General features: G+C 35.4%; 1 protein-coding gene across 3 annotated transcripts in view; it reads left to right on the top strand.

Annotated features, from left to right (window-relative positions):
* ICE2 (interactor of little elongation complex ELL subunit 2) overlaps nt 1-10,748 on the top strand; it is a 64,130-nt gene that overhangs the window by 14,787 nt on the left and 38,595 nt on the right. For all 3 annotated transcript variants that reach the window (XM_049611697.1, XM_049611698.1, XM_049611699.1), the window contains 4 exons: nt 7,100-7,237; nt 7,828-7,944; nt 8,119-8,278; nt 9,148-9,329. In XM_049611697.1, the coding sequence (XP_049467654.1) occupies nt 7,100-7,237; nt 7,828-7,944; nt 8,119-8,278; nt 9,148-9,329 (597 nt within the window). The remainder of the gene's footprint in view (nt 1-7,099; nt 7,238-7,827; nt 7,945-8,118; nt 8,279-9,147; nt 9,330-10,748) is intronic.

Here is a 10,748-nt window from a genome sequence, read left to right as displayed (position 1 = left end):
CCCCCCCCCCCCCCCCTCTCCCCCTCCCCCTCCCCCTCCCCCCCCCCACCCGTGCTCTTTTTCTCTTAAAAATAAGTTCCAGTTGCTCTGTACTTTTGCTAATACTTAGTATTGGTAATCTTTTTACATTTTAACAACTTCTTGGGTGCCTCAGTGTGGTTTTAGTTTCCTTAATGAGCAATGATGTTTTAAAATCTTTTGCTGATTTTATTGGTTTTTATTTTTATTGAGTCTTGAAAGTTCTTTATATATTCTGAATACAGGTCTATTATATTTGTGGTTTTCTCCCAGTTTGTGACGTGTTTTTTCATGTTTTAACAATGTCTCTCAAAGAACAGAATTTTAATTTTAATGAAGTCTTATTTTTCAAAATGTTTTATGGTTGGTGCTTTTATGTATTCTAGCATAGAAATCTTTGCCGACCCCAAGTAGTTCTCATGTGGGATCTTGTTTACTTCTTTACCCCTATGGACTTTCGCGATGTCAGAAGACATTTTTGGTTGTCACAACTGGCAGAATGCTACCAGTATCTACTGGCTAAAGGTCAGGGATGCTGCTAAGCATACTGCAATGCACATGACATCTCCACAACAAAGAATTATCCAGCCCAAAATGACAGTAATGCTTGTGTTGAAAAACCCTAACCTAGAGGTTTTATAGTTTGAGTGTGAATGTTCAAGGTTTTTTTTGGTGTAAGATGTGATGTTGGGATCAAAGTTTATTCTTCTTTTGAATGGATATCTAGTTCTAGCATAATGATTCTCACCTGAGAGTGCTTTAGCCTCCCAGAGAACATTTGGTAATTTCCGGAGACATTTTTGATTGTCACAACTGAGAAATGAGTTCTTGTGGCATCTAGTGGGTAGAGCCAAGAATGTTGCTAAATACCTTTAAGTGTATAGGATGCCCCGCCCACCACAAAGAAGTATCTGGTCCAAAATGTTGAAACTGTCGATGAGAAACTCTGCCTAGCACTATTGGTTGAAAAAGCTCTTTTTTCCCTCATTGAATTGCCTTGTCACCACCAATATGTGGGTTACTTTCCTGACTTTATTTTATTTCATTAATCTATACATCTATATGCCAGCATCACCTAGTCTTCTAGTAAGTTTTGAAACCATGTTGGGTAAGTCCTGCAACTTTGTTCTTTTTAAAAATTGTTTTTGGCTCTTTTTAGTCCTTTTTATTTCCTTGTAAATTTTGGAACCCACTTGTCAATTTCTAAAGAAGAGCTAGGTGGGATTTTAATGGGGTTTTTTGAATCTGTAGAACGTGTATTTTACAAATATCTCTTAAAATAGTGTTTAGCTAGATTTTTTTTTCCTTTTCTTTTTGAGTAAACTCTTGACCTCTCTTGCCTTTTAAATGGAAAGGTTAGTCATTTACATTCATTATGATAATTGTGTACACAGACTTGTTTGTGATTTCTTTTTGTCTTTTTCTACAGTTCTATTTTTACTTCTTTTGAGGGGATTGATGTTTTTTCTCCTTCTTTTCCTCCTTATTAATTTGGAATTTGTTCATTGTTTTTCTGTTCTCTTAATGGTTACACTTGAATTTTTACAATGAATTTTTTCCCTCACTGAATTGTCTTGTCACTATTGATGTGTGGGTCAATTTCCTGGTTCTATTCAGTTTTATCAGTCTATATGTCTGCAGAAACCATAGAACATTTTGACTTTCATCACACCCCTCCTGACTGATACTGTTTAATGCTGTCTCTTATTTAAACCTATCTACATTATTATTTTATATGGACAATATTTGTTTTATCCACAAATTTTGATAATTTTTTTGACTTTCAATCTCTTCTCAAATCACATTCTGAGATCCTCTTCATTGTTCCTCAAATGCTACGTGTTCTAGATGTTTGTTTGATGAAGGTCTCTTGGTGATAAGCAATCTTTTGGTTTGTTTATCTGAAAATATTTTTTTTGTTTTTCTGATTAGATGGTTTTACTCCATACATAATTCTAAGTTGACTGTTTTGTTTCTTTATCTGAAGATAATTCTTTGGCGAATGTTACTGTTATTGAAAAGTGTGTGATCAGGGGGCACCTGGGTGACTTAGTCACTTAAGTGTCAACTCTTGATTTCAGCTCAGGTCATACTCTCATGGCTTGTGACATCAAACCCCGTGTTGGGCTCTGTGCTGACAGCATGGAGCCTGCTTGAGATTCTTTCTCTCTCTCTCTCATTCTCTCTCTCATTCTCTCTCTTTTCCTCTCTCCCTCCCTCCCCAAATAAACATTAAAAAAGAAAGAAAGGTGTGTTATCTGTCATTTCTTTTAGGGAATCTCTCTTTTCTGTCTTGACTGTTCTTAGGTGGTTTACTGTTTCATTACAGTGTATGTGTGTTTAAATGATGCTTGGTTCATTATGTTTCTTGTATCTGTAGATTCCTTTCCTTCTTCAGTTCTGAAAAATTCTCAGCCATTTTCATTTATTGCTTTTCTTTCATTTTCTCAACTCTGTCTTCCTGAGATTCCCATATTGCCTAGGTCAGACCTCCGTCTGTTTTCCATTTTTGTCTCTCTCCTTCCTCTTCCCACCCTCCCTCCTTCTCTCTCCCTCCCTGCCTCCACTTTTTAACTGTGGTAAAATATACATAACATAAAAGCTACCATTTTAATCTTTTTTTTTTTAATTTGTGTTTATTTATTTATTTTGAGAGGGAGTTTGTGCACACAGTCAAGTGTGTGTGAGCGGCAAAGGGGCAGAGAGAGGGGAGAGAGAGAAATCCCAAGCAGGGGCCCAACGCAGGGCTCAAACTCAGGAACAATGAGATCATGACCTGAGCCAAAATCAAGAGTCAGATGCTTAACCACTGAGCCACCCAGGTGCCCCTATTTTTTTTTTTTTTAATTTTTTTTTCAACGTTTTTTATTTATTTTTGAGACAGAGACAGAGCATGAACGGGGGATGGGCAGAGAGAGAGGGAGACACAGAATCGGAAACAGGCTCCAGGCTCCGAGCCATCAGCCCAGAGCCTGACGCGGGGCTCGAACTCACGGACCGTGAGATCGTGACCTGGCTGAAGTCGGACGCTTAACCGACTGCGCCACCCAGGCGCCCCGAGGTGCCCCTATTTTAATCATTTTTAAGGACAGTTGAATGGCATGAAATACTTTTATATACTTTTGTGAATGTAATTCTACCACCCATCTCTAGAACTTTTTCATTTTCCCAAGCTGAAACCCTGTACCCACTAAATAATTCATTGTTCCCTCTTTTCCCCAGTCCCTGGCAACCACCATTCTACTTTCTAGCTGTATGAATTTGATATTTGACTTTTCTAGGTACCTCACATAAGTAGAGTATTTGTCCTTTTGTGATTGGCTTATTTTACTTAGAATGATGTCTTCTTCAAGGTTCAGCCATGTTGTAGAATGTGTCAGAATTTCCTTCCCCTTTTTAAATTTTATTTTTAGTTGTGGTAAAATACAACACAAAATTTACTATCTTAAGTGTGCAGTTCAGTAATATTAAGTACATTCATATTGTTATATAGCCTATCTCCAGAATTCTTTTCATCTTGCAAAATTGAGACTTTATACCTATCTCTGAACTGTTACTGCTCTAACAACACTTCTGATACCAACTATGTGGGTTTTTTTCCCCCACATCAACCAGTATTCCACCTCAGGACAGTAGGCCTAGGGTTTCTATGACCCTTTTCTCTAGTTCAATAATTTGCTCTAGAACTCAGGTAAGCACTTTACTTACTATTTCTAGTTTATTGTAAATGGAGGAGAGAGATGCATTTGGCAAGAAATGTAAGAAGAGGCATAGAGCTTCTATGCCCTCTCTATGCACACCACCCTCCCAGTACCACCATGTGTTCACCAACCTTGGAGCTCTCTGAACCCCATTGTTTAGGGGTTTTTATGGAGGCTTTGTTTCCTAGGCATGATTGAATAAACTATGCGTTGTTGGTGAGTAGGTCAACCTGTAGCCCTGTAATGGGCCTTGGAATTTCCTGGCAAACGTCCCCCACCCTGAAGTTATCTAGGAGCCATGAGTCATCTCTGTAGCATACAAAAGACCTTCCTTCTTATCACTCAGGAAATTCCAAGGTTTTAGGTGCCCTGTGTCAGGAACCAAGACAAAGACCCAATAGGAGTTCTTATTTTATCGCATCCATTAAACAATAACTCTCAACTAGGATTCATCCATGTTATGGCATGTTTCTAAATCTTCTCTTTTAAGGCTGAATACATATTCCATTGTAAGTATTTGGACATTTTTTTTTATCCATTCATCCATTGATGGGCACTTTGGTTACTTGTGCCTTTTCACAGTTGTGAATAATGCTCCTGTGGACACGGATGTACAAATATCTGTTCAAATCTCTGTTTTGTAAGGCGTAAGTGAAAGAATCACATGTTCAGCTCCTCACCTCCCCGGATCTTGCCACAGGTGGAGGCATTTGCCCTCAAGCCACCTCAGTTTTCATGGGTTTTCTTACTGCTCACTGCTCCTGTTTCTTTTCGCTCTAGGTGTTTGGGGGTTATTTATTTACTTAGGGTCCTTGAGATTCTTTTTGCTTTGTACCAAGTCCAATAATGCATAAAAATTGTTGGCTGTGATTTATCTCGTATCTAGTGGGATTTGGGTAGAAGTCCTCTTCAAAGTACCGACCCTACCATACTGCCAGAAGTAGTGTCCTTTAAATTTTTAAGTTTCAAACATGTATGATACTATGTTTTTCCTTTCTGGCCCAAAATAAAATTAGGGAGCTGAATCATTTTCACCTTTCTTTGTAATGATAAATCTGTATTGTGTACATGTATATGCTTTTGGTGTATTTAGTTTTCAAGATATTTAGAGTGTTAAATAACATTCAGAGGTTAGGTGATGGGAAATAGCCTGAATCTCTTAACCTCATAGCTGTTTTTCAAAGACAAATAAATTATTAAAGCATCTTAAATGTATCAAATAATGATTCTTTAGTTGCTTAGTACCTACCAGTTATGAAATACCTTTAATAATATATAGTAATGGGGGCACCTCAACTGGCTCATTTGGAAGAGCATGTGATTCTTGATCTCGGGATTGTGAGTTCGAGTCCCACATTGGGTGTAGAGATTACTAAAAAAAAAAAACGCTTAAAAAAAAATGGGGTGCCTGGGTAGCTCAGTAGGTTAATTGTCCCAACTCTTGATTTCAGTTCAGGTCATGATCCCAGGGTGGGATTGAGCCCCATGTCAGGCTCTGCTGAGCCTGGAGCCTGGTTAAGATTTTCTTTCTCTGTCCTTCTCTCCAGCTTGTCCTCTCTATCCCTCTCTCTCAGATAATAATAACAACAGCAACAATAATATATAGTAATCTATCTCGTTATAGGAGTAAAACTGTGTTAGATTTTCAGTGACTCTCTCTCTCCCTAATTAGTGAATTCAGTAAAACCCTGTGAAACATCCAGTAGAGTTTTACCAAGAAAGATGTGCCAGTGAATATCCAAGTAGAATAGTTTCTGTGTCATACAGTTCTTATATATTGCTTACCTTTGTACGTATGTTCAACTTCTTATAATGACTGCCATAAGATGGGAATGTTAGGGGTGGAAGTTAACTAATATAAATAAGGAACAAAGATTTTATGCAAATTTCACTCTGCAGTTGACTAGGATTTTAAAAACAAACAGAATTTTTCCATATTAACCCACATCTACCTTAGTTGCAAGTATATCCTGAATAAAATATCAAAGTCAGCATTGAAAAGCATGGATTGAGGGAGAAAATGTGAAAGATGGGGCAGTAAGAATTAAATAAGAGGAGAAGGGGATATGAAACTAGATGAAAAGATAGACTGGAGTAAAGTTATTGATTTGTAACTTGACAAATTTCATAAATGTCTGAAGTGAAAGAGGATATAAAGATATTACAAAGATATGCTTATTGCTAATTACTCTTATGATGTAAAATATATTCTAAAAGGTTCAGATTAGATTAACAGGAGAAAAAAACTAAGTTTCTTAGAAGATGATATACATGTGTTTTGTGGGTTTTTTAAAAAATACTTATTTTTGTGAGAAAGTGAGCGCATGTATAAATAAGAGCAGGGGAGGGGCAGAGAGAGAGGGGGACAGAGGATCTAAAGCGGGCTCTGTGCTGATAGTAGACAGCCCAATGTAGGGCTCAAGCTCACAAACCATGAGATCATGATCTGAGCTGCAGTTGGACCCTTAATCAATTTAGACACCCAGGCACCCCTGTGTACCTATGTTTTTTAAATTATAACCCCACTCCCACGCGAAAGTGCTGTGCATGTTTGAGTTATTTACATGTTATCACAATTGTCATACATTCTGCTTGAGTAAAGCTGTGAATTTTATTTCCTTGTTGATCATATTTCCTGCTAAGTTATTAGTATTTTGAAAAGTTTGGAGAGAAGAAAATACTAAATACTCCATCATTTATAACTTTTGTTATTTACTTAGTTCTTAAAGTTTATTTATTTTGAGAGACAGAGAGTGGTAGGGAGGGGCAGAGAGAAGGAGAGACAGAATCCTCAGCAGGTTCTGTCCTCGCAGTGCAGAGCCTGATGCGGGGCTCAAACCCACAAACTGAGATCATGACCTGAGCCTGAGATCAAGAGTCAAATGCTTAACTGAGTGAGCCACCCAGAAACCCCTGTTATTTATTTGTTTAGATTGTAGATTATAGTGGTCTGTGAGATAACTACTTTGTTAATTTATTGTGCTTGGGAATCATTAGTGTATTAAACTTATTTATTTCTCATGAGTCATATAACTGCTTTTATTGCAGGAAAGTGTGAAGTTTTCATGTGACTCTATTTCCTTGACAGTTTCTTAAATAGCACAGAAAATATGATGCATCTTTTCTATTTTTAAATTTTAATACAGTTGCTAATTTTAATATTTTTAAATATCAACTTTTAAGAAATTAGGTTAAAAAGAATAATGAAAAATAAGAGATTAAAGGAATATACATTATGCTTTGATTATTGGAAGTTTGATTAATGAGATGAATTTAATATTTCAATGAACAATTATATAGTCACATGTAACTAAGTTATTTTTGTTTTATTATTGCAGATGTATGATACAAATGATTGTCTCTTAATTTCTATTCCCTAGAAAATTTTAAAAGCTTGCATTGAACAAGTGAAAAACTATCCAGAGTTCTATACTCTCCATGAAGTCACCAGCTTAATGGGATTCTTCCCATTCAGAATAGAGATGGGATTAAAGCTAGAAAAAACTCTTCTCGCATTGGTAAGGTTTACCAATGAAAGTTTAAACTTATTTTTGTCTGAAACATCATCTGTATTTCGCAGACAATATTTATGTTTAAATTTTGAACAATAATGAGATAGAACTTTTAAAATATGCAATACAAATGGGTCTTCTTTATTTTGTGGATAACAGTCCTTGATATTTTTTAAAATGTCACTACCAACTTTATTTCTTGATTTTCTTTTCATTCCCACCTTTTGTAATGTTCCTAAATGCAAAGAAGGTAACCTTTTTTCTTTTAAAGGTTTTTATTCACAATCATTGGAAGTAAGTATGGGTAAAGAGGATATTTTAGAGTTTCTGTTATATTTGTACCTCATTAAATGAGAGGTTAGAATTTAAAGTGGTAAGGAAGATTACATGGCACCCTGGTCTTGGACCTTCTTTGAAAAGAAAAACCCATGTATGCAGGTTTTCCAGCAAAATCATGGAAGTCTTGACTTTGAGAAGGTCCTAAAGTAGAGTGAAGTATTTTAAGTTGAGGGTTTCATATGCTGAAAAGAATACTTGTCTTAGGGGAAAAATACGTAAGATATTTGGAATAAGACATTCCCTTTTTTCTTACTTAGGGCAGTGTAAAATACGTGAAAACGGTATTTCCCTCAATGCCTGCAAAGTTACAGCTCTCAAAAGATAACATATCTACCACTGAAACACCAGAAAAAACAGCTGCAGCTATGCATTACGTAAGTAGAAAAGTGTTTTTGAATTTTCCTAAGTAATCTTCTGTATCTCATAAAGTACATAACCATCTTACTGTTCTAAAGTCCCCTAGTGGAATGTCTCCCTTCTTTTTAGTACTTCCTCAAAGAAATTTCCAATAAATATAATCAAGTAACAAGTTGTATTTTGTTTTTCAGGATATTAGTAAAGATCCAAATGCAGAGAAGCTTGTTTCAAGATACCACCCTCAGATAGCTCTAACTAGTCAATCATTATTTACCTTATTAAATAATCATGGACCAAACTACAGGGAACAGTGGGAAATTCCAGTGTGTATTCAAGTAATACCTGTTGCAGGTTTGTGATTTGCTGTATCAAGTAAAGCTCTCAAAAGTGGAGTTGGACCAGTTCTATTTCAACTATCTAAACATACATGATCATTTGTCAAATTAAAAAATCTTAAGTTTTGATTTAAGGAGAATGTGAATTTTACACTTATACTTAGAACTTTTAAATAGTGCTACTCTAGAATTGATACCCATGCATGAGTTCTTAGGTCTACAGAACCCATACTCATTTTGTGGGGTGAAAGAGAAAAATAATTACGGTTTAGAGTAGCCAAAAATACTTGCAATAATGAGTTTCTTCTTTCACTGAAATGAAAGGAATGCAGAACTTTATTAGATAGCCTCAGATGGGTCAGTTTCCAGACTTATTTACGTGTCTGATACTGGAATTCAGAATGAAAATAGGTCTGTACTTGTAAGCATAGGATAGTCTTTCTTTGGACAGTCAAGTTAATATCTTCTAGAATTAATATTATTTTATGTAACAATTGTAGTAAATACAGAACTGTGTCTAATGAACAAAACTACAGTTTAGAGCTAAATGTAATATATTATCTGTGGTAAAAACTTCGTCACTTTTTGGAACTAGAGTCTTGTAAGAACTGAGTAATAATGACAGTAAAAGTATAACAATAAAAAGCAGAAAAGCTTTTTAAAAATCTGTTAGAGAACATTTTTCTAGCCAAATTCTCTCAGCCTTATATCTCTAAAGATCACAAGCTCAAGAGTGGCAAATACATGAGATATGTGCTACCACTTTCCTATCCTATATTGCTTTGTTTGGTGATCTTTCTGCCCTGTATCTTGTTTGTTTGTTTGTTTCTTTTAAATATAACTACTAGAAACTAATCACCCTCTTTCTTCTGTTTCTGTTTTAAGGTTCAAAACCTGTTAAAGTAATTTATATTAATTCACCACTTCCTCAAAAGAAAATGACAATGAGAGAGAGAAATCAAATCTACCATGAAGTTCCATTAAAATTCATGATGTCCAAAAACACATCTGTTCCAGTTTCTGCAGTATTTATGGACAAACCAGAAGATTATATGTCTGAAATGGAAGTATGTAATGCTTGCTTCCTTTTTTTTTTTTTTTTTTTCCAAGAAATGTACTTGTTTATCCTTTTGAAGCATAAAGTTTTACTGCAGGTCTTTAAATCTAATAGTTAAAATACAGGCACTATATTGAAACTTAAAATGGAACCCCAAGTCAAGCTAGACTTTGAGCAACTAATTTAACCTCCCTCAGCCTCAGTTTTCTCCTTTTGTAAAGGAGAGATGATAATACCTACTTCACAAGATTGTTGCAAGGATTAAGTTTGATATTACATGTAAAATGCTGAGCACAGTCTTTAGTTTATATGTACTAAAAACTTAGTGGTGGTGGTAATCATGATAGTGGTTTTATTTAATTGACTTCATTCATATTCAGAAGTTCTTAAGTATGAAAAGGAATAGATGAGTTTGATTGGTGCAGAAAAGTATTTGGCCAGATTGTTAATTCTTTTCAGTACACTCATGAGCAGCGTGACCTTAGGCAAGCTTTCTAATTTCTCTCTGTATATGGTTTGCTCATCTTCAAAATGGGTTTCATGATAGTACCTAACTCATAAGATTATTTTGGATTAAATGAGTTAACACACATAAAACATTTAGGACAATGCTTTCCTCTCCATAAATAGTACTTTTATTATTTTGTGTCCTTAAAAATATTTTCCATGATTCTTAAAGTAAGACATTCTGTTTAGACAAAACTTTATCCACTCATTTTACAAATATTTATTAAGCAGATACTGTTCTCTGCACTCAGCATACAGCAGTGAATAAAAATAAAGTCTCTTTTTCTCTCACAGCTTACATTAGTGATGGAGGATGCAGATAAAAGCATAGCAAACAAGCAGGTTGTGATAAATCCTATGCAGAAAAATAGAGTAGGTTAAGGGGAAAGAGATGGGAATGTGTCTATTTTAAATTGATGATCAGGACTTTTCCAATGACAAGAAATATGAACAGAGACCCGAATAAAGTGAGAGAGCAAACAAAATTAGAAAATAAAATTGAAAAATGTTTTTTATTTTATTTATACCTAAGAGCTCATACTATCTTGAGGATATTGGCCTTCTGTCTTTCATATTTGTTTATATGTTTTTCTCTGACATTTGCCTTTAATATATTTATGGTGTAATATCATAAAGCACTTCCAGCATTTCTTAAGTTTTCTTTTTATACATTTTTTAAATATTTTCTTACTGTTTATTTTTGAAAGAGAGAGAGACAGAACATGAGTGGGGAAGGGGCAGAGAGAGAGAGGGAGACACAGAATCCAAAGTGGGCTCCAGGCTCTGACCTGACAGCACAGAGCCCAACACAGGGCTCAAATTCATGAGCAGTGAGATCATGACCTAAGCTGAAGTCAGAGGCTTAACGGATTGAGCCACCCAGGTGTCCCTCTTTTTACACATTTTTAAATCTACCTTATAC

This window comes from Panthera uncia (genome assembly GCF_023721935.1).
Source record: "Panthera uncia isolate 11264 chromosome B3 unlocalized genomic scaffold, Puncia_PCG_1.0 HiC_scaffold_1, whole genome shotgun sequence".
Classification (NCBI taxonomy): domain Eukaryota; kingdom Metazoa; phylum Chordata; class Mammalia; order Carnivora; family Felidae; genus Panthera; species Panthera uncia.
Note: the sequence above shows the minus strand (reverse complement) of the source record. Positions and strands in the feature narration are given on the sequence as shown.